The sequence below is a fragment of the Lithobates pipiens genome, unplaced genomic scaffold, assembly GCF_037356315.1.
Source record: "Lithobates pipiens isolate NorthernLeopardFrog02 unplaced genomic scaffold, aLitPip1_a1.2 Scaffold_22, whole genome shotgun sequence".
NCBI classification, from domain to species: Eukaryota; Metazoa; Chordata; class Amphibia; order Anura; family Ranidae; genus Lithobates; species Lithobates pipiens.
The window spans coordinates 153,203,786-153,229,058 of record NW_027507784.1 but is presented as its reverse complement, the minus strand read 5'-3'; the positions used below and the strand labels follow the sequence as shown (position 1 = coordinate 153,229,058).

At 40.6% G+C, this 25,273-nt stretch overlaps 1 protein-coding gene across 1 annotated transcript; it reads right to left on the bottom strand.

Annotated features, from left to right (window-relative positions):
• Nucleotides 1-20,591: 20,591 nt before the first annotated feature.
• LOC143924280 (gamma-crystallin-3-like) lies at nt 20,592-24,589 on the bottom strand. The gene is made up of 3 exons (XM_077448484.1): nt 24,478-24,589; nt 24,108-24,350; nt 20,592-20,935 (listed from the first exon to the last, which is right to left on the bottom strand). Exons 1-3 carry the CDS (start codon nt 24,484-24,486, stop codon nt 20,660-20,662), a joined length of 528 nt encoding a protein of 175 aa, XP_077304610.1. The 5' UTR covers nt 24,487-24,589; the 3' UTR covers nt 20,592-20,659.
• Nucleotides 24,590-25,273: the final 684 nt, after the last annotated feature.

Here is a 25,273-nt window from a genome sequence, read left to right as displayed (position 1 = left end):
TGAAAAAAACCCTTTCATTACAAATTATTTTCATTCTATTAGCCAGCCATGTTTCAGGTAGTGGGCTAGAATGTGACTGCCAATTTTGGGCAATTAACTTTCTTGCCTGAAAAAGGCATCTAGTAACTGGTGTAAATATGTTTTTTGGGGATTTTATATCCCTCCGGTATAGCCAACAAGTAAGTCCTCACTGTTGCTTCCAATATCAAACTGAAAATTCCATTTACATGGCCTATGACCCGTGTCCAGTATCTAAAAAGTTTCGGGCACCTCCAGAACATATGGATGAAATCTCCAACCTGGCCGCATCTGGGACACTGATCATTATCTCTCCACCCCATTTTAAACATTTTCCTGGGTGTATAGTATACCCGGTGAAAAAAGAAAAGTTGAGAGGCTTTCTGTGATGGAGAAATCGAGACTTTAGTTCCCTGCTCCATTATCCATTCCCAATCAGGTATGGACACTGGGCCCACGTCCCTCTCCCATTTCCTTTTACTTTTAATCATACCATTTCGATCTAGTAGTTTATCCCCCAGCCTAGTATATAGGGATAAAATCAAGCCTTTAAGCGCGTCTCGAGACATAATTTCAGATAACACCGGGATCTGGATGAGCTGCACCTCTTGAAATCTAAATTGGGCCTGAATTGCATGTCTGACCTGGAGATATTTATAAAATGACTGGTTCGACAAAGAGAACTCAGATTTTAAATCCACAAATGACCTGATATCTGAACCCTGAAACATTTGCACCAGTTTATATATCCCTTGGTTTACCCATTCCTTGCATCTTTCAACTTTAAATAGCTCATCTAGATTCCTATTATCCCATAGGGGAGCCAGCACGGATACCTCCTGGTATCCCAGAAGAGCCTTGACTGTCTTCCAGAGTTTAGCAATCTAAATGATCGTTGGACAGTGCATATTGAACGAGTTTGCCTCAAGCGCTTCCATAAGCGTATTATGTCGACATCCTAGCATTAATAGCCTATGACAAGGACTAACTTCATTTGTTGCTATTGCTCCAGCTAGATGTTGCAGCTGGGCCGCTAGATAGTAGAGTCTAGGATATGGGATCGCCAACCCCCCCCTCTTCCGGCGGCAGCTGCAGGGTCCGCAAGCTAATCCTCGGCGGGCCCTTTTTCCATATAAAGAGTCTAAATAAGGCTTCTATTTTCTTAAACCACCTTTCCCCAATCCATAATGGCGAGTTATGGAGAAAGTACAAAATTTGAGGAAGCCATACCATCTTAACCAAATTGCAGCGTCCCGCCATTGAGAGGGGGAGACGACTCCAAATATCAGACTTTTGTTTTAACTTTACTAGGAGAGGGGATAGGTTATCTTCCAAATAGGAATTTACATCCCTAGTAATCCACACCCCCAGATACTTAAATTTCTCCACTTTCTTCAAGTTCTCTGTATCCTGCGGAGTATAAGTAAACTCCTTTTCCAATGGGAGTAGGGCGGATTTATCCCAGTTAATAGTTAGACCTGATATAAGACCAAATTCTCTAATCATCTTCATTGCCACTTTCAATGAAGTTTGAACATCCCCTAGAAAAAGCAAAACATCATCGGCAAACAATGCGATTTTTTCCTCCGACTGACCTCTCCTAAATCCCTGTATATCAGGGTTGGCCCTGATGGCAATAGCTAATGGTTCCACTGCCAAAACAAACAGTAAGGGGGAAAGGGGGCAGCCCTGTCTTGTGCCTCGTTCCAGCAGGAATGTCTCAGAAAGCTCGTTATTGATTTTAATTTTCGCTCTTGGGTCTGTGTAAAGCAGTTTTATCCATTTAATAAAGTTTGGTCCAAACCCAAATCTAGTAAGTACTTTAAACAAATATGCCCATTCAAGGCTATCGAATGCTTTGGCTGCATCCAGGGCCAAAACTGCTCTGGATCCTCCGTTATCTACTGGAATTTGAGCATTCAGAAAAAGTCTACGGATGTTAATACTGGTAGATCTATTTGGAATAAAGCCCGACTGGTCAGGATGGATAAGCTTATAGATAATTCTTTTTAAACGTGTTGCAAGCACTTTTGCTAAAAATTTTACATCTGACCCCAAGAGCGAAATTGGACGGTATGAGGCCAGGTCCATAGGGTCCTTATCCTCTTTAGGGATAACCACTATAGTGGCTTCCAACATCGAGGAGGGCAAGGTTCCATGCTCCAATGCCTGTCTCAATGTCTCCAACAGTTGTGGCAGCAGGACCTCCCCATATCTCTTATAGACCTCGATTGGTAGTCCATCGGGTCCTGGAGCTTTTAGATTAGGCATCTCTGCCACCGCTCTTTGAAGTTCCTCAATAGTAATTGGGGCCTCCAATGCTGCTAGATCTTCTGGTGTTACAGTTGGCATATTTAAGTTCCCCAAGAAAGCAGCCGTAGCTCCCCCTTCACTCCCCCCTTGGGATTTATATAGTAAACTATAATAACGATAAAATGTATTATTAATAATAGATGATTCAGAGGTAATCTCTCCCTCTGGAGTCTTAATTGATAATATCGCTGGGGGGGGCCGTATTTACTTTAACCAGTAAAGACAATATTCGTCCCACTTTCTCTCCCTCCCCAAAGTTCGCTTGTTTCTGCAATATGCGTCTATTATCGATCTTATGCCTGGTAATTATCTTATACTCTTGCTGTTTGTCTAGCCAAGCCTTCTGTGTAATAGGATTTGGATTAGTAATATACTGTCTTTCTGTCGCTAACACCGCCTTGTTAAGATCCTCTTCCTGTTTTTTCATCTCGGCCTTATTTCTGGCAATTTGTTGGATAAAAAGACCTCTTAAGAAAGCTTTTAAAGAGTCCCAGACCACACTCGCTGATGCCGTACCCGTGTTAACGTATATAAACTCTTTTAACTCGGTTATCACCCGATCAGTATCCTTTATTAATTTCAACCATGAGGGGTCAATTTTCCATTGCCCAAGATATTGTTTCTTACCTACACACAGTGACAATATTAAGGGGGAGTGGTCCGAGACTCCTCTCGGGCCATATTCTACCTCGTCTACTCACGGCAACGCACTACTGTTCACCAAGGCCATATCAAGTCTCGATAGAGTCGAGAAAGACGCTGGGCAACAGGAATATTGTCGCTCCCTCAGATACCGAATGCGCCATGCGTCGCATAAACCAACTTCATGTAGGAAGCGGGCTAGCCTCGTTGCACCCCCCACTATTGATGTATTTACAGTTGGGAATCTGTCCAAAGATTTATCCAAAACCTTTGTTGAAATCCCCCACTGCTATAACGGGGATACCGGGTTTATCTATTACAAAAGCTAGTAGCTCGTATAGAATCTCCAGTTTAAATGGGGGAGGGACATACATGTTGGCTATCACATAGGGATTGTTTTCAATTTGGCAGTGTAAAAAAATGTACCTACCCTGTGCGTCTATGCGACTATTATAGCAGAAGAACAAAACCGCCTTATCAATAAGGATGCTAACCCCTCTTGCATAGGTTGAAAATACAGAGTGAAATTGAGTCTGGAATTTCCGACCTTGGAGACAGCGAATCGTCTCACCCGTTAGATGCGTCTCCTGTAGACACAGTATTCCAAGACCCTTGCCCTCTAAGGCCGACAAACCACATTTCTTTTGGTCGGGTCTCCCAAGCCCCGCACATTCCAGGATATTATCTTAATTCTTTTCACCTGCATCATTACTTAACGCCTATAAATTGGGCAGTTTTAACAAAAAAAAGAAAACAAGTGAGAAAATGTATAAGTGCGATAAGAGAAAAAAGAAAAAAAAAAAAAGCCTCCCTCTCTTTCCCTTAAATTTACATAGGTGTATCCTATATAATACATAATAGTTGAGGATAATATAATATTTTCTCCCATCACCCTCTTGATAGTGCATCTCTGAATTTGTGTATCCTTGTATTATTTTTGTTGTTATTCCCTTACCACCCCTTCCCCTCCCATCCCACCCACACCCCCTCTTACTAAACTCCCTCCCCCCCACCTCATAAGGCTACCCCTTAGGGGTACACTCGTGGCCTTCTTACAATACTCCCACCACTTATCCATAGCAATCCTACTGAATACTTTCACCCAAAATCTACACCCATACATGGGGACCCTTTGTCCCCCACTACTCTTACCTACTTGTGTTCCACACTCTCTTGCTGCTCAACCCCTACACTTTGTGTACCGTACAAAAATATAAAAATTTTCAACGAGCTTGCCCCCCATTCCTACCCATCCCTCCCCACAAATATGTACCCCCCGATCCCACAAGATCCACCTAACTGCCCAATAGTGATTATTTATAGGTCCTTTTTATTTTCTTCTAACCATTGGGTTGCTTCCTCTGGCGTGTTAAAAAAAAAGGTCCTTCCTAATGCAACCACCCTTAGGCGAGCTGGGTAGAGAAGCGCATACTCTAATTTATATTTAACCATTACTCGCTTAACTGGTATAAATTCAGCTCTTCTTTTCTGGAGGTCAGGGGAGAAATCGGGATATAAAGAGACCCTGGCCCCCTTATACCTAATATCCCCCCTAATTCTGGCCTCCCGCAATAGGGACACTTTATCCTGGTAATTAAGGATTCTAATCATTATAGGTCTAGGACGCTCCCCCACTTGACGAGTTTTTACCGGGGTTCGGTGTGCCCGTTCTATTGCAAATATCGAGCTAAATGTCGTAGCCCCAAAGAGTTCTCGGAACCATCCCTCAAGAAAATCAATCAAATTTGTCCCCTCGCAGTATTCAGGGAGACCTAGCACCCTGATATTGTTTCTTCGACTCCTATTCTCCATCTCTTCAAGTTTATCTGCTTGTATAGTGACTATTTTTTTGAGTGATTCAACTTCCTGCCTCACAGGCCTCGTCTCATCTTCTATCGCGCCCATGCGTTCCTCAAGTTCGGTAGTCCTTAATATATGGCACTCGCTCGCTTATCAAAAAGATAATATTTTCCTTTCTCTTTTCTTCTTTCTCCTTTACTAGTTTAGCGCTAAGGACTAACCTCCAGCCTCAGCAAATGACCCTTCAGCATAGCATTCGCTATCGTATGATAGAATATTTATATTTATGCAACCCTGTATATACTCAAAGCAAAGCAAATCAGATCAGCAGTTCACTTCAATGGTAAAAAAAAAAGCAGAGAGAGAACAAGCACTTATCTTGGTTGATAGTTCATATCAACACGGTATCCCATAGATCCATAGGCAGAAAATGTACAGGGCATCCAAATCTTCCGCTCGCTCCCCACAAGATATACTACTCGTTGATCAGGCAGGGCTGTCACTATGATTGCATCTCATCTCCCAGTCCACGCTGGCAAATAGGCAGGAGAGGTAGAGAAGAGCGAGTGAGAGGAGGAGGAGGGAAGAGAGGGACCTCAAGACAAGGGTCACCTCTCACCTATACAATAGATGCTAGCCAGCCAGAGCCCAGGACGCCAGGCACGCCACCCATCCACATGCGCTAGCATGTCAGGGTCAAGCTGAACTGGTAGATGAGCGCAGCGGTATTGCGGGAGCACAGGGGCCACTCGAGATCTTGCGTGATCCTGAGCCAGATTCTCAGCCTCTGATCCACCAATAGCTCACCGGTATCAATGGGAGCCGCGCTTCAGTGACAGCCAGCGGGGCTCCGAGAGCGGCGAGCCGCAACGATCCAGACGGGCGGCATCCGCCCGAGCACGGGAGCCACCGGGAGCCACCGAAGGAAAAGGTAAGAGGAGGCCTCCAGACAATATCGAATAGCCCAGTGGGTGGAGGGTCAGAGCGAAGGTCTCACACTAAACAGGATGGAGAGGGGGAGAGCCACGCCATGATCTCACTCCTCACTCACGCTGACTCCCATTCACGTCCGGCCACGTCCCCAGTAAAGAAGAAAGTATTTAGTAAGTTAGCCTTCTCTTTGTCCCCAGTCACCCACTCCAGATTATTTTGCAAAGGGCCTACATGCTCAGACTTAACCTTTTTACTATTAATATATTTGAAGAATTTTTGGGGGTTTGTCCTACTATCTTTTGCAATCTGTCTTTCATTTAGAATTTTTGCATCCTCGATTTCCTTTTTACATATTCTGTTATATTCCTTGTAACATTTAAATGACACTAGCGTTCCTTCATTTTTATATTTTTTGAAAGCTCTTTTTTTATAGTTTATAGCTTTTTTAACTTGGGCCGTGAGCCACATCAGTTTTATTTTTAACCTTTTAAACTTATTGCCCATGGGAATATACTTTGCCGTGAGATCACAAACAGTCTTTTTGAAGAATTCCCATTTCTGTTCTGTGCCCATTGGTGACAATATTCTCTCCCAGTCTAAGTCCTGAAGAGCAGCCCTCATCCTTGGAAAATTTGCTCTCTGGAAATTAAGTGTTTTTATCTTTCCCGTATGTGATTTTTGCTTACAGCTAACATCAAATGAAATCATGTTATGGTCACTGCTACCCAGGTGTTCCTTTATCTGAACATTAGTAATACGTTCTGCATGGTTTGAGATTACCAGGTCCAACAGAGCATCATTCCTAGTTGGGGCCTCTTGGGGCCTCAATAAACTGTACCATAAAATTGTCCTGTAATAGGTTTACACATTTTTGCCCTTTAGCTGTCCCAGTAGTGCCATTACCCCAGTCAATTTCTGGGTAGTTAAAATCCCCCATTATTATCACTGTCCTATCCCTTGCAGCCCTTTCTATCTGTGCAAGGAGCTGAGTCTCCACCTCCTCATTAACATTGGGTGGTCTATAACAAACTCCAATGATTAACTTTGAACTACGCACATCTGTATGCAGTTCCACCCATAATGCCTCAGACTCATCACACTCTCCGTCCACTAGACATGTGCATTCGTTTTCGTTCTAATGCATTTTCGTCTGAATTTCAGCTATTTTCGTTTTCGTTTTGACAAACGATAACGAAAGCACAAAATCCGAAAAACGAAAGATCCGACATAAATAAATGCTTTATTTTCGTTTTCATTGTTACAACAGTTCGATATAAAATAGGAGATTCGACATGACTCTGACAATAACAATCTGTGTCTATAGAACCTGTGGTCGAATGTGCCTAACCTTACCTCTATTAGTCCAAGATTATATAGAGAAAATATTCGACAGAGAAAAAAGATTTGACAGAGATTCTGCAAGTTACTGTCCTAAAAAGTGTTTGGGGACCCGGGTCCTGCCCCAGGGGACATGGATCAATGCAAAAAAAAGTTTTAAAAACGGCCGTTTTTTCGGGAACAGTGATTTTAATAATGATTAAAGTGAAACAATAAAAGTGTAATATTCCTTAAAATTTCGTAGGGGGGGGGGGGGGGGGGGTTGTCTATAGTATGCTTGTGAAGGGGCTCATGTTTCTGGTGCTTAGAACTGTCCCTGCACAAAGTGTCATTTATGCAGGAAAAAAAGTCCTTTAAAATCACTCGCAGCTATTATGAATTGTCGGCTCCGTAATACAGAGAACACTCATTAAAAGTAATTGATAAAAAAAAAAAAAATTAAAAAAAAGCGTGGGGGTCCCCCAAATTCAATTACCAGGCCCTTCAGGTCTGGTATGGATATTAAGGGGAACCCTGCCTCAAATTTAAGAAAAAATTTGACGTGGGGTTCCCCCTAAATATCCATAACCAGACCCTTCAGGTCTGGTATGGATATTAAGGGGAACCCCGCGTCAAATTTTAAAAAAAATTGACGTGGGGGTCCCCCTAAAAATCCATACCAGACCCTTTATCCGAGCACGCAACCTGGCAGGCCGCAGGAAAAGAGGGGGGGACGAGAGAGCGGTCCCCCTCCCTCCTGAACCGTACCAGGCCACATGCCCTCAACATTGGGAGGATGCTTTGGGGGTCTGTGACCCCTCAAATCACCTTGTCCCCATGTTGATGAGGACAAGGGCCTCATCCCCACAACCGTGGCCGGTGGTTGTGGAGGTCTGCGGGCGGGGGGCTTATCAGAACCTGGAAGCCCCCTTTAACAAGGGGACCCCCAGATCCCGCCCCCCCCTGTTTGAAATGGTAAGGGGGTACAAAAGTACCCCTACCATTTCACAAAGAAAGTATAAAAAATAGTTAAATAAGACAAACACACTTTTGAAAAATATCTTTATTAAAAATAAAAAAAATAGAAAAAAGATTCCAGCGGTGGTAATCCACTCTTGCTATCCAGTGACGGACGGTCATCTCTCCAGCGATGGTTCATCTCATCCAGCGCAGCGAATACATCCTTCTTCTGTCTCCGCAGAGGAGACACTGCAAGGATTCCGGCGGCCTGACATTTCTTATATACGGAGGGTGGGGCCACCCGTCACCTGACCCCACCCCCCTCTGACGCAAGGGGAAACCCGGGGTTCCCTGTGACGTATGGGTGACCCCGCACCCCTCTGATGTAACACAGGCAGGTTTCCGTTACATCAGAGGGGGCGGGTCACCCATACGTCACGGGGAACCCCGGGTTTCCCCTTGCATCAGAGGGGGGCTGGGTCAGGTGACGGGTGGCCCTGCCCTCCGTATATAAGAAACGTCAGGCCGCCGGAATCCTTGCAGTGTCTCCTCTGCGGAGACAGAAGAAGGATGTATTCGCTGCGCTGAATGAGATGAGCCATCGCTGGAGAGATGACCGTCCGTCGCTGGATAGCAAGAGTGGATTACCACCGCTGGAATCTTTTTTTTATTTTTTTTATTTTTAATAAAGATATTTTTCAAAAGTGTGTGTCTTATTTAACAATTTTTTACACTTTCTTTGTGAAATGGTAGGGGTACTTTTGTACCCCCTTACCATTTCAAACAGGGGGGGCGGGATCTGGGGGTCCCCTTGTTAAAGGGGGCTTCCAGATTCTGATAAGCCCCCCGCCCGCAGACCTCCACAACCACCGGCCACGGTTGTGGGGATGAGGCCCTTGTCCTCATCAACATGGGGACAAGGTGCTTTGAGGGGTCACAGACCCCCAAAGCATCCTCCCAATGTTGAGGGCATGTGGCCTGGTACGGTTCAGGAGGGAGGGGGGGCGCTCTCTCGTCCCCCCCTCTTTTCCTGCGGCCTGCCAGGTTGCGTGCTCGGATAAAGGGTCTGGTATGGATTTTTAGGGGGACCCCACGTCAATTTTTTTTTAAATTTGACGCAGGGTTCCCCTTAATATCCATACCAGACCTGAAGGGTCTGGTTATGGATATTTAGGGGGAACCCCACATCAATTTTTTTCTTAAATTTGAGGCAGGGTTCCCCTTAATATCCATACCAGACCTGAAGGGCCTGGTAATTGAATTTGGGGGACCCCCACGCTTTTTTTTTATTTATTTTATTTTATTTTTTTATCAATGACTTTCAATGAGTGTTCTCTGTATTACGGAGCCGACAATTCATAATAGCTGCGAGTGATTTTAAAGGACTTTTTTTCCTGCATAAATGACACTTTGTGCAGGGACAGTTCTAAGCACCAGACACATGAGCCCCTTCACAGGCATACTATAGACAACCCCCCCCCCCCCTACGAAATTTAAAGGAATATTACACTTTTATTGTTTCACTTTAATCATTATTAAAATCACTGCTCCTGAAAAAACAGCCGTTTTTAAAACTTTTTTTTGCATTGATACATGTTCCCTGGGGCAGGACCCGGGTCCCCAAACACTTTTTAGGACAGTAACTTGCAAATTAGTCTTTAAAATTAGCACTTTAGATTTTGAATGTTGGAGTCCCATAGACTTTAACAGGGGTTCTAAAGTATGCTATACACTAGCTCCGTCGAATCTTCTTTATACATTCGACAGACACCATAAGCCTTAAAGACAGATTCGACCGTAATTCATGTGGATTTTCGGACGAATGCAATTTTTGAACGAAAAACGAAATAAATAAAAACGAATTTCGGGAGTAACTAAATAAATTAAGTTTTCGGACTAAAACGAAATTCCGAAACGAAATATTTTACTCTGCACATGTCTACCGTCCACCAGGTCCTCTTTCTCACTCGCTTTGAGATCATTTCTCACATACAGACAGACCCCTCCACCTTTCCTTTTTACTCTGTCTTTCCGAAATAGTGCATAGCCAGGAATATTAATAGCCCAGTCATGTGAGGAATGAAGCCAAGTTTCAGCAATACCGATTACATCATAGCTCTCCTGATGCACCAGAGTTTCCAACTCACCGTTTTTCTTGCTGTTGAATTGGTCCCACTCTGCTTATGTTGCAGTGTTGGGCTTTCCCTTTACAAGCGTATGGTACTAGTGCCTGGTTCAAAGTTCCTTAGTTTGACTGTTGAGGATATGGTGATTACCCTTGTGCCACACAATTTCTAAGGATCTTTCGGTAAGCACCTTTTGAACTCTATATACCCTCTTTGTCTGTTTCTTACAGATAGGGTGGGTCTCTTATGCTTTGATCTTCTATACATATAGACAAATATATATTTGTGCACTTCCTTTTAGTGCTCTATATTGCTTTAGGCATGAGAAACCGTTGATTGGTGGATGATCCCGCCAGGCTTGCCTGTGTATACTGTTTTGTATATTATGAACTGTAAATATTTTTCCTTTCTCTATTATATGCTAGCTGTTACCTGTCTTAATAGATCATACTTGTACAGTTATATATGCCCATGCAATTGGGTCTTGTTCCCCTATGATCACATACATGCCTTATGGGTTGGGTGCCTCTGAGAGGGGTGAGCACTCTTTGACTTGTTAGTTATTGTTTACATTATTATCAAATAATTGTTATATTTTCGCTCTGATACGTTATTCAGCCGTCTTTAATTTTTAATGATCTTTTTTGTTTTCATGTATATATTAGACTGCAAAATGCTAAAGAAGCGCATAAGGGCACGTAACATGTGCAGTTTTCTTCACTACGTCTCTACCGCCAAGCAGCTGCGCCTTCTATTGATATCACTTTATTTGAATCATTATTGATCGAATTGTTTCACTGTGGTAATAGTTGGTTGTGTTAGGTGGTGCAAGCATCGTATAGACTAAACACCATGTTTTTTTTTTTAACATGTGATGTCAATAATATGAATTTTAAAATTAAAATAAAAGTTTATTTTGTACTTCAATGCTATGGATGTGCCTCTAAAGTCCATGTTTCCTTCTCTTGAATACATTTTGCATTAAGAGAAAATTATCCTACCATAGATGCATTTTTAAGCCCACCATTACCCTCATATAGAAAAGGTAGAACATTGAGAGATCATGTGGTCAAATCAGATAAATATTTTCCTCCCAACCCTAAAATAACCTTTTTGGGACCACATAACACAGGATCATATCCCTGTTTATCATGTTTACAGTGTAACTCTATGATTAAAGGAAAAAGTATATCACATCCCCATAGAGGTTTTGATATCCCGATTAAAGGCCGCTATACTTGCCAATCCTCATATGTGATTTAACACAACTACCTTTGGCTAGACATTTTTTTAGAGAAGGGAAATTCAATCTCCCAATTAACCACTTCAGCCCCGGAAGATTTGGCTGTTCAATGACGCAGTTGTCTGAAACTGTACCCAAACAAAATTGACGTCCTTTTTTCCCACAAATATAGATTTCTTTTGGTGGTAGTTGATCACCTCTGTGGTTTTTATTTTTTGCACTATAAACAAAAGAAGAGCGACAATTTTGAAAAAAACACAATGGGTGTTATTTACTAAAGGAAAATCCACTTTGCACTGCAAGTGCACTTGGAAGTGCAGTCGCTGTAGATCCGAGGGGGACATGCACATGATTGAATGATAAAATCAGCAGAGCTTCCACTCATTTCAGATCTACTACTTAGATTCAGAGCGACTGCACTTCCAAGTGCACTTGCAGTGCAAAGTGGAGATGCCTTTCGTAAATAACCCCCAATATCTTTTATTTTGTGTTATAATAAATATCCCACATTTTTTTTCAAAAGAAATAATTTTTTCCTCAGTTAAGGCCAAGATGTATTCTTCTACATATTTTTGGTAAAAATAATCACAGTAAGCATATATTGATTGGTTTGCGCAAAAGTTATATCTTCTACAAAATAGTGGATAGATTTATGGCATTTTTATTATTATTTTTTTTTTCTAGTAACGGCAGTGATCTGCGATTTTTTCGGGACTACCATATTGCGGTGTACAAATTGGACACTTTTGACACATTTTTGGGACCATTGACAATTATACTGCGATAGTAAAAAATAAAATAAATAAATAAATAAAATGCATTGATTACTGTATAAAAGTCACTGTCAGGGAAAGGGTTAACACTAGGGGGTGATCAAGGGGTTAACTGTGTTCCCTAGGTGTGTTCTAACTGTAGGGGGGATGGGACTGACTAGGGGAAGAGAGAGAGATCTGTGTTCATACTTAGTATGAATACACGATCTGTCTCCTCTCCTCTTAAAGAACCGGGATTAGTGTATTTACACACACGTGTGATCGCGGGTGCCCGGCGGTCATCGCGCCCGCTGGGCACTTGCATTGGCACTTGCATCGACACTGTTTGCCCCTAGTGGCCAAAGGGTGAATCGATGTAGGGTAACATTGTTTCGCCCAGCCGTGCCATCCTGCCACAGTGAAAACTGCGGCGGCTGGTCGGCAAGCAGTTAAAATGCATGATGTTGCAGGGCATTAGTAAAAATAGGAGAGGGGGTGATTAGGAGTTGATTTTAAGAAAAAGTGAAGTTTATTGGATTAATTTCCTTAATACTGTTGCCCCCAAGCCCTTGTACACACAGTCGGACATTCTGACAACCAAATCCGTTGGATTTTGTCCGATGGATTTTGTCCGAAACTGTTGCATACACACAGTTGGACAAAGTTGTCAGAAAATCTGATCGTACTTAACGTGATGATGATATTTCGTTAGGACGGGACTACGTTCAGGCTAGTAGCCAATAGCTTTGGTTTAGGAATTTGATCTGAGCATGTGTGGCACTTTGTCCGATCGGAATTCTCTACACATGATCGAATCATGTTGTCGGAAAAGTTTATAGACAAGTTGGAAAACTTGGTCCGTCGGATACTCCGATGGAAACAGTCTGATGGAGACCACACACAGTCGGATTATCCAACAACACGTTACGATCGGACACCTTCCGTCGGAATGTCCGACCGTGTGTACAAGAGATTAAACAAGAGATTAAACATGGATTTAGATTTCTATTTATTTGTTTGTTTTAGAAAAAGTTATTTTTTACAATGTTATTATTTTTGGATGTTTTGATTGTGATATTATATATATATATATATATATATATATATATATATATATATATATATATATATATATATATATATATGCTTTTCTCTTGACAGATTAACTAGCGTGAAAGTTCCTGATGGAATAATGAGAGAAGTGTCTGTTTGGTCATTAAACACGAAATGGATTCCATATGTGATTTTTTGGAAATGTTTAAATTCTTATGAATGTGTCTGAAATGTTAGATGTGTTCTGATCTCATAAAGGGAGCAGGCATGCGAGCCCGAAACAAAAATCTTTTGAACACTTTATTCTTTATTCAACTACTTTTTTGAATTCATCAGATTAATAAAACTTCAAGCGCAGCAATCCTCTGAACTTTTCTTGTGTATATATGGTCGGTGGGAAGACCAGATTGCTTTGCACTGAACACAGACCAGGTGCGGCTTTCCTCAACCACAGAATATATATATATATATATATATATATATATATATATATATATATATACAGTATGATCTATCACAATATCACAATATGTCACTGGATTAGTAAGATTACTCTTATCTTGTAAGATATTTGGACTTGTGTTTGCTGCACTGATTGTAATCATGGGGTTATTTCACTTATTTGTATAATGACTAGGAAGTCCCTAGTCATTATGCAAATAAGTAAAATAATCAGCCCCCAGGCCCAGTCCGCCCCATAAGACTGGCGCTACACTAAAAGTGTAGCATATGTAAGCAGGGACTCTTTTTGTGCGAGAGGCGGGAGGAGGCTGTTTTTTTGTGCAGGGGGCTGCTTTTTTGCTGCCCCCCTGCAAAGTGCTGCCCTAGGCCTCCATTTCCTCCATCCAGGATTTCAAAGCCAGCCTCCAGAAAGAGGAAGTGCTAATACATAATTTTACATAGCACTGTGATATTAGCAGCTAACAGTAAAAGGCAGCAGATCCTTACATAATAAAAAAAATATCTGACAATTAAAATATGCCCTAAAAATATCCTCATGAAATTCTATTGGCATTTGGCATGTAAATCGGAAAAAATAAATGGCGTATACATAAACTTTAAATGTGTCTTCAGAATTCCCTGAATGGAAAAGGGCTGGGTTAACCCTTCTCTATCAGCTATTTGAAGGGGGCATTTTATTGCCTTTCAGTATACTGAAAGAACGTTTCCATTTATCACAAAGCTAAGCTCCAATATTCCAGTTACAATATATTCCATCAGAGATCCTATTGAAAGCAACTTCAGTATGGGTTATTAAATGAGGATTAATAGGGGACCTCTATCACATATTACTAAATAAAGTGAAGACAGATGGTCAAGCTAACAGTCTTACTCATTGGCAAGAGGACTTACCGGATCTTAGTGTCAATGAGTGGACTCGAGTTATGAAGATTTTACCTGAGGTATCTATTTCATCATCACAGCAACTGTCTCAGCTTTTTATTTTACACAGAACTCATTATACCCTTCAAAAATTATTTGCTTGGGGAAAATATATATCACCCTTATTCCCGAGATGTTCGGTATCCAACGGTTTACTTATACATATGTTATGGCGCTGTTCCAAACTCCGTAGATACTGGGAGAAGGTATTCTTAACCTTAAATACAATATCACGGACAGAAATAATAAACACACCCAAATTATCACTACTTGGAATAATTCCAGAGGGGATTCTACCCGTAGAGGTGCAAATAATGTGGACTAGATCTCTCTATTTTGCTCGTAAACTTATCCTACAAAAGTGGACTGCTAAAATATCACCAACACATAAACAATGGGTTACTAAAATAAATTATATATTAAGAAAGGAACGACTTGCATACAAACATAGAGGAGTCCCCCAATTTTTTTTTTTAAATATGGCAAGGTTGGCTTGACTCTAGTAACTCACTGTATGATCATTCATGTGGGGGGATGGCGAGAGAGAGGGGGGGCGGATGAGGACGGGGATGAGGAGATTGATGTATAACAAATTAAGCTAATGAGATCTGAACAATAATAACCATATTGGAAATGAAGATTGAGGTGTATGTATGTTTGATGTTTATCAATTTGTATGTTTTGTTAGTCAAATGTGGGTTTTTTATTTTTTTTATTCTCTTTGATGTTGTTTTTCTTATCTGTATGCATACATATATATATTAAGAAATGAAATGATTGAACATTTTCGATAGGTTGTTTATTGTACCTTCATTTAAAATGAACTATCTCCTTTTTGTATGGAATAAGCATGATAAAAAATGAAAATAAAGAAAGATTAAAAAAAAAAAAAAGAAAAAGTGTATTTTTCACAAAGATTTCAGCTACCTCTGGACATGAAGATTTTGATGAATGCATTATTGGGTTTAATTATGTTTTCTGATATTTTCTTATAGTTTTGCCTTAACATAGTCATTAATGACTTACAATTAACAAACCTGTGTTATTCTAATGGATACTAACAGGGCAGAATTACTTTAAAACTTGTTCTACTTGGTCCCTGCATGCATTCACACAAGGGCCTAGTACATCTAAATCAGGGATATATTTTTAGAGAAAACAGGAGGCACAGCCCTTAGAGGGCTTTCACATCTTGCCAGTAAAGCGGTGCTATTTTTAGCGCCGCTCTACTGTAATTTTAGCGGCGCTATTCGGCTGCTAGTGGGGCAGTTTTTACCCCCTGCTAGCGGCCCAAAAGGGGTTAAACCCGCCTGCAAAACATGGAACGACGTTTTGTCGGCGGTATCGCAGCGCTGCCCCATTGAAAGCGCTGGCAGTGTGAAAGGGGTCTTATGGACCCTGTGTCCCTTTATGTGCTTTGTATCACCTATTGGTTACAGAGTGTAAAACCTGCCAACAGAAAAGGATAAGACCGGAAACGGGCAGGCCACAGTTTGATCACAAGTTTCTGAGAGTAGAGTACCAATGAATTGGGTACTAAGAATGATTGCTGTCACTGGAAGCCTGTAATATGAATTAAAGTGTAACCACCAGATTACTGCTAATGAAATGGACAGGGACATAGGGCAAGGGGAAGAGATCAGGCACCCAGTGTTAGAATATGTCTGCATGTTTCTTTTAACTTTTAAAATTCAGGAAGGCAGTAATTCTAGTTCAGGGTTTGAAACTGTATCACTATTTTGCAGAGGAGATGCTGGAGAGTATATGAAGCTCTAAGCGCTGCAAATATACTTATCATTAAAGAGAAATTGTATGTGCGTTGGGTCATTTGTTAGCTTTTTGTTAGGTTAATACAATTTTTTTGATGAGGGGGAGCACTGGACACCTTTGCTGCCATTGTGCTATTTGCTGGGTGTCCAGTATGCCGCTGCGCTTTTAAGGAGGAGCGCGCTGCCTCCAGGCAAACCTGCCCTCAGTCTATTCATTACTGTATACTGTACGTGCTCCTACTATTGAGACTCTAAATTGTATAGAGTTAGGACTACAGATAATACTTGGGTGCTGACTCTGCAGCTTCTGCATGTATTTGCAAATGTGTGCAAATTAAACCCCTGTTTTTTTAATGTGTACTGTTGGACAGAACCATTCGGTTTGTTGCAGGCTGGTCAGTTGACCTGGGAACTTTTCTTTGTTTTTGTTTGACATGTGTTGCCCTTCCATGTTCTCCTTGCTGTTTAGGCCAGTTATAGGTTAGGGCATTTGCCATTTGTAATGTTGGTAATTTGGTGAGGGGGCACACTGGACATCTTTGCTGCCATTGTGCTATTTGCTGGGCGTGCAGTGCACCCTTGTGCCTTTACCCACTTGCCCACTGGGCACTTAAACCCCCTTCCTAACCAGACCAATTTTCAGCTTTCATGCTCTCACATTTTGAATGTCAATTACTCAGTCATGCAACACTGTACCCATATGGCATTTTTGTCTTTTTTTTCACACAAATAGAGTTTTTTTTGGTGGTATTAAATCACCACTGGGTTTTTATTTTTTGCGCTACAAATTAAAAAAAAACTGAACATTTTGGTAAAAAATTAAATTTTTCTTAGTTTCTGTTATAATTTATATTTATACTGCTACACATATATTTGGTAAAAATGGAAAGAAAATGAAAACATATTTTTTTTACACAAAGTTGTCCATTTATAAGATTTTCCTAACACATAGCAGGTACAGTACATAGCCTGACCAAATACAGATGCCCAACATGCACCATCAGGTATTCTAGGGACATAAATTTCAAATCCAATTTCCTACCTATTACACTTTTCTGAGGCACTATAGGGCACTGATGGCCACTATAGTGGCATGGTTGTGGCACGGATGAGCACTTATGTGACATGGATGTGGCACGGATGACTACTGATGTGGAATGGATGAGTACTGATGTGGCATGAATGTGCATGGATGAGCACTGGTGTGGCATGGATGAGGTATGGACAAGCACTGATTTGGCATTAATGTGGCATGGATGAGCACTGATGTGGAATGGATATGGCATGGATGAGTACTGATGTGGCATGGAAAGGGCACGGATGTGGCACGGATAAGTACTGATGTGGCATGGAAAGGGCACGGATGAGCACTGATGTGACATGAATGAGCACTGATGTGGCACGTATGAGTATTGATGTGGCATGGATGAGCACTGATGTGGCATGGTTGTGGCACGAATGAGCGCTGATGTGGCATGAATGAGGCATGGATGTGGCCCGGATGAGTACTGATGTGGCACGCATGAGCACTGATACGGCATGGACATGGCACGGATGAGTACTGAAGTGGGATGGATGTGGCACAGATGAGTACTGATGTGGCATGGATGTGACATGGGTGAGTACTGATGTGGCATGGATGTGTCATGGATGAGCACTGATGTGGCACAGGTGAGCACTGATGTGGCATGGATGAGTACTGATGTAGCACAGATGAGTACTGGTGTGGCATGGATGTGGCACGAATGAGCACTGATGTGGCATGGATGTGGCACGGATGAGCATTGATGTGGCATGGATGTGACACAGATGAATACTGATGTGGCATGGACATAGCACGGATGAGTACTAATGTAGCATGGATGAGCATGAATGAGGCATGGCTGGGCATGGATGAGCATGGCTGGTTATGGATGAGCATGGCTGAACATGGCTGAGTATGGCTGGGCATGAATGAGCATAGCGGGGCATGGATGAGCATGGCTGGTTATGGCTGGTTATGGATGGGCATGGGTGAGCATGGCTGGGGACAGATGAGCATGGCTGGGCACAGATGAGCATGGATGAGTATGGCTGGGCATGGGTGAGCATGGCTGGGCATGGGTGAGCATGGCTGGGCATGGATGAGCATGGATAAGCACAGATGAGCATGGCTGGACACAGATGGGCATGGGTGAGCATGGACAGGCACAAATGAGCATGGCTGGGCACAGGTGAGCATAGCTGGGCACTGCTAGAATTGATGAGCACAGATGAGCACAACTGGGCACGGATGGGCATGGCTGGGCATGGATGAGCATGGCTGGGAATGGATGAGCATGATGGGCACAGCTGGGCATGGATGAGCATGACTGAGCACAGATGAGTGTGAATGAGCCAGAAGGGGCACAGATCAGCACTGTGGGTACTTCACATCCAGCCCACAAGTGCTGCTTCACCCGGCTCTCTCCTCTCCTCACACACGATACCGGACAGGTACCGGCTTGTTTACAAGGGATCGCTCCATCATTGGACGGAACAATCACATGATTAAGGGCCACTGTCATTGTCCCTTTACACTGATCCATGATGTACTAGGTCTGGATGACCCGGCCATCACAAACACTTTTGTGTGCACTTGCCAGGGGGCAGCTATAGACGCCCTCCAAGAACTAGCCGACTGTGCTGTAGCTGTCTTTTGGCTATTGCCAGTCGGCACGTGGTTAAGGAGGAGTGGACTCTCAACAGGCAAACCTGCCCTCAATCAATCTATTATTATATATGTGCTCCCACTATACAGGATCACAATGTTTATAGAGTTAGGAGGGCAGATAATACTGGGGTGCCTTCTCGCAGCCTCTGCAGCTTACGCATGTATTTGCAAATGAAACCCCTGTTTTTAACGTGAACTGTAGACAGGACAATTTGGTTTCCTGGAGGATGGTTGGTAAGTTGAGCTAAGATTTTTCTTTGTATTTGTTTGTAATATAATGTTAAGTCTTATCTTTATCATAGTGATACTAACCTTACAGAGTGTTTATGACAATATGAGGGTATTCATACTATTTGTGTTGGTATATGGTTGCTTTGTAAATATTAGGGCAAATAATAGGGGTCAGCTGGAAGTGTTTGGTGCTTTGGTCTGATAGCCTTGATTTTGGAAGTTTCCAGCATAGAGTCTCTGCCTGTGATCCCAATTGGACTATTATTTTATATAAGTGGTGGCTGCGTGTGGAGAAATGCATGGGTGGCCTTTCCTGGCTGATACTTCATCTTTGGCCAATTGGCTTATAGGAAGCATGCGCCTGTTTTTTGGAACTTTTATGGCTCTGGTGCTCATTTTCAGTGAAGGAACAGATAGAGAGAGAAACAGAGAAAGATATGTAAAATCTTTACATAATAGGGTATTTTTTTGTAACTTTAATAACTTGAATGATACTTATAAGGAAATGATTAATAGATATATTGGTATAATTGGTTTAGTGATTTCCTCTAAATTATCAGCATACGCCAACAATTGTACCTTGTTGCTAAATGATGATGGCCTGTTTTAGCATTTGCTCAGCTTCTGACAGTCTTGAAGAAATCTCTTGCTCCCTGTATTACGTTAGGTTAGGAGGCCCATTCATGAGATGTTGGCCCTGAGCCCATTGAGGTCCTAAAAAAGCCCTGGGTACACATGATCACTTAATTATGATAGCTTTTACTGATGCAGCTGTGTGTGTTTTGTTTCAAGAATATGATAATTATTTTTAACATGCTCATAACTATTAAGGGTTATCTGCTACATTTTATTTTATTAAAGTGGCTTATTTCACTTTTTTCTCTAAATGAGCAATTTGTAAAATGGTTGTAAAGGTAGAAGTTTTTTTTTTACCTTAATACAATCTATGAATAAAAATGACGCTGCACCATCTTGATACAGTACACATTCCAAGCCTTCCCAAACCAAACATTTTGAGTTATTATCTTTCAGAATGATTTTAATTACACATAACTATTTGCCCCAAAGAGGTGTATAAAATGAAACATCTACTGCTAAAGGGCATACTTTACCAATATCAATAACCCTAATGTTTTCAAGGCAACTCCCTGTTGGGTGTTTTTGTTCTACTAAGAAATAGATTTTAGGATTAGATATATATTTTTTTAGTTATGGCTAATTTTCATAATGATGAGTACCATTTGTTCTTTTCCAGAGAGACTGACGCCTAATCACACTCATAAATACTCTTGTTACTTTAAGGTCTAATAGTCAAAGTTAATTTCCTGTGTACAACAGCATAATAAAAACAATATAAAATTAATGTTTAAGTAGGTTTATTAAATTCTAATCACAGAAGAGTCAAGAGTGCATTTTAAATAGTACTTTTAATGTATGTATTGAACCCTTTTGAAGGAACCAATTCTTGGGCTGGATGCCCCCCAATCGCTGTATCTCCTGTACTCTCCAGGTTTCAGGTAGTACTGACGTCCTCTATAGTTGTGCTCCTCATAAAAGACCCAATATCCATCTTGCACATGGCAGGAATGGATGTTGTTATAATGGAACTGCTCAAAGACATGTGGGCAATCTTCAGTGAACTCCATCATCTGTCCTTTAAAGTCTTCCTTTTCATACAATCTAAGCCTGAATGGTCCACGGTGCTGTGCCCCAAAAAATAACCAACAACAAAGTATGTGTTAGAGCATGTTATTGCTAAAACCATATTTCAATAAAAGGTGCTGAAAAAGCATATGTCTTTTAAGGGTTAGCAAGTTTTCATTGTGCTGAGATTTTTGGTGAAACTTTTTCAGCCAGATACATTGGAGTCAAGAAGCAAGCAAATTTAAAAGGGGTTTGAAACATGTAATTCACTTTAAATATCTCCTAAGACTTACAAAAGATCCTTTAAGCTATCTTGTATGTGTTCTTGTGCCAAGAATAACATTTTATTAGCTTTATTATTTCTTTTTTTTTTTTTAAGGAAAAAAACTGTGAGTAAAAGCACAATATACTGTAAAATTGTGACAGTACACAAATACCAATCAAAAAAAGGAGGGGAAGAGTGGGACTTTGAATGAGGTGCGTGTGGTGGAGCCAAACAAATCCACATACATGTAAACATTTGTATATTTTTTATTAAACCTAATAATGGCATAATTAGAACAGTATAACATGCATAGAAGCATATGAAGTATCAATATCAATACTGTTCTAATTATTCCTTTATTTGATTTATTAATAAATATACAAATGTTTACATGTATGTGGATTCGTTTGGCTCCACCACATGCACCTCATTCAAAGTCAGACCCTTCCCCTCCTTTTTTAAAATACAAATTAGGGATAGAGGCGTAGATCTTCCCTTGCGTTTATTTCAAAGTTCCAAATATTCTCCCCTCTTTTTTCAAATATCAATCAAATGGACAAAGAATGAAAAAAACACACAGAATTGTTGTAAAAGATCTACCCTAAATATTCCAAAAAATTACCCATACCTTATAAATAAAAAATACATTTTGCCTAATTACCTAAGCTGAGCAAAACTGATAGTTTCTGCCTTGGCAAAATTGTGCCTTTGACGGAATCAGTAATTTAGTGGAAAAATCGATTTTGACTATCTCATTCAGCTTTTCCTTAGTCTCTTTTTATGAATATTTGATATTCTAAATCTTTTCAATTATAAAATAAATAGATCAGCATTAAAGGCTAAGTTTGCCTTTAGTAAAATGTTACACGTTACACCCGTATTTAGGGTGTAACACATAACATGATACTGTGCACCTCTACCTGCATTCCCTGATCTCCCTGCCCCAACAGTGGACCAGGATTCTTCCCTCCACACCCACTGTCACAATTTAAAATCAGTGTGGCTGTGTGGGGCTTCACCCACAGAGCCACGTCATTCATTCACACCAATCTGTGAATGAATGAACTATAACTTCCATCTGCAGCCCAACTACAAGTGTGCTAAAGAGTGCCCTTATACTATACTTTTTTTCTGCACTTCAGTAGCTGTCTGCCTGTAGGGGAGATATGGACTGAAAGATTTACAGAGTGTCTACAGGAGCCTGACATTACACCTGCAATCTGCTGATCATGGATGCAATGCTCTTCAGGCTCCAAAGAAAAAGAATTATAAATGCACTTTTTTTTATTTGCAAAAAAATGTGCTTTTTTTTTTTTATCCTTTAAGCCTTCTTGGAACAATATTTATCCTTTTATTTGGTCCAGGGAAGAAATTCTTACCTTGGAGTATCCATACCTAAAAATCCCCATAACCTAAATAAGGTTTATATTCCTCCCCTGCTATGCTCCATTAAAGCAACCCCAGGTACCTGGACACACTTAAATATTTCCTGTATAGGCAGAATAAGTTTCATAAAAATGGTAGCTTTTCCTAAACATTTTTTATACAAAGCAGGTCCTACCTCTGCCTCAAGCATTCTGACATCAAACATAGTTATACGATTTCCTGAGAATTCACCTGGGGCAGTAGAGGAGCAACAATACACCTACGCACCCTACAGCAACCTCCCAGTAATGGAGGCCTAATTTTACTGACCTAAAACTGTGTAATTTAGCATCTCTAACTAGATATTTAAGAGTCTGGATTAATGGCACTTTGATATACTCAAATTCTGAACTTGACCAAAATATGACCTTTAAAAATAACTTGTTGTCTGTTGTTTACATGCATAAAGAACTCTTCCCCACAGGGGTGTCAGTGAATCCCTTCTTATGCTATACGTGGTTGGCGCGGCACAAAATATACAGGCGTTCAATGCTAAATAGCCACACATCTCTCTTTCTTCACTTCTGAAACAACCCAGACCCCTCAGAGTCCTCTGGCCTTCCTATTCTTAGACAGTGGCACCATGAAGGTCTTTGTCATATAAAACTCATGGCAGATGTTGATAATAAGCGGCCACTTTATTATGACCCTAGAAAAATGTCTGAGTTTATATAATAACGCATTCCTTTTTCAACAAATAAAATCATACAGCTGGACTACACCTCTCTAATGACTGGTCTTAGCAAATGAACCAAGAGTTTCCGAATGATGATCTTCTAAAACAACTTGTTTATCTTGGGGCACAATCAAAGCCACAATGTACCATAAAATGATGCTTTGGCTTTTTCATCATTCTTATGAGCCTAAGCTCCTCTTCTTGCTGTCCAAAATGAGAACATTTACATGTGGACTTGTTTCATGCCTTCTATTTAAAATTCAAGGGGCTGCAAACAACTGATGACATCCTTTGTGGCGTGCAAAACCATATCCCTTGTGGCATACACTCATTCTACATAAGTGAATTTTCCAAGAACACCCCACAATCTTTTTTTATTTATAGAAAAATAATTTTATGTTTTCACATGGAATAGGTGAAGGCTTCTTGCTTAAGGAATTACAAGTCCAAAACTTTTTTTGATGTTTGTGAATCGTTCATCCAAACCTTGCCTATAAATACCCAACAATCTATACTGCAATGTTTTCGATATCCTAAATGGTATCCACTCAGACTGTTAACCAATAACCTCCCAGTTGAGGTTCCACCTTCCATTTAGGCCAAACTATACCTCCTACTCTAATGACTGAGGTCTCCTCCCCTTTCTTTCACTTGTACTTACTAAAACGTTTGCTATCCTTTGAAGTGTTTATTAATCTTCATCCCTGGCCCAGCACTGCTAGTTTATTCTCAAACTATACTAACAAACTGTTCATTGTTTGTCTTTCATTGTCTTACTGGCCAAATGTTATGGCCACTTTTATTTTTAACCACATTCCCACAATCAAAATAAAAAAAGAAAAAAGAATTAGATCATAGTTTTTACCTGAGGAGTCAAGCGGCAGGATCTAATACAGTCATTGTATCCCATCCATTGCTGGAAGTCAGGATATTCTCCTCTTCTTAGGAAGTACTGGTGTCCTCTATAGTTAGGGAGCTCATACAGGATCCAGTTTCCATTCTCAACTCGGATAGAGTTACAACGATTGAAGTATGAAGACAAGTCAGAGGAATCAGAGTTGCACTCATAGGAGCGACCCTGGAAGTTCTTATCCTCATAGAAGACAATCTGTAAAAATAGTATTTTTACATGTTAACCATGAAAAATAATATACAAAACATAACTTTCTACTATTAGATATACTGTACCTGTTATCTCTATTTTATTGTGTAAATAGGAAATATCTAAAGCTTACCTTCACCATCTTGTTGGGAGGTTTGGTGCTGAAGCTGTGACCTGCAGCAGTGTCTGTGTGGAAGCTCTTTTATATATCTGGCCTTGCTGACATCTGCAGCAAGTCAGCTGTGTGGACAGCTTTCTATAAGCTATAGAAAAATGTATAAGCCTTTTAGCTACAGAAAATGTATAGTCTTTTGTGCATTTAACTGCTCTTTTTTACAATGTGCTCATTCAAATTAGTATGCTTACGGTAATATTTGTTGAATAATATTTAAAGGCGTATTCCACTCAGTAAGAAGTACATTTTATACTAGAGTTTATTTTATTGTGTATTTGAAGGGTACAATTTAACAGGCATCACTGTGATGAATTTCTGTGATACAATTTTGCAAATTAGCATTTTTTCTTCATAAATGTTGGCCACAATTTATACTGCTACATATCTTTGGTGAAAATAACCCAAATTAGTGGATATTATGTGGTCTGTGAGAAAGTTATAGAGTCTACAAGCTATGCAAATCATAAAAAAATTGATCACATCTGATATACTGGCGTCTCATTTCTTGAGACCTTAACAAGCCAAGAAAGTACAATTGCCCCCCAAGTAACCCCTTTTTGGAAAGTAGACACTCCAAAGTATTTAGTAGGAGGCATGGGGAGTTATTTAAAGTTGTCATTTTTTTCCCACAATTCTTTGCAAAATTAGGATTTTATTTTATTTTTTTCACAAAATTGTCATTGTAATAGCTTATTTCTCTCACATGGAATGTGCATACCACAAATGACACCCTAAAATAGATTCTGCTACTCCT

Coding starts and splice junctions, on each gene's coding strand:
- LOC143924280 (XM_077448484.1), bottom strand. Junction 20,936..24,107: donor CCTGCCGCTTGACTCCTCAG/GTAAAAACTATG, acceptor TTTGGGGCACAG/CACCGTGGACCATTCAGGCT.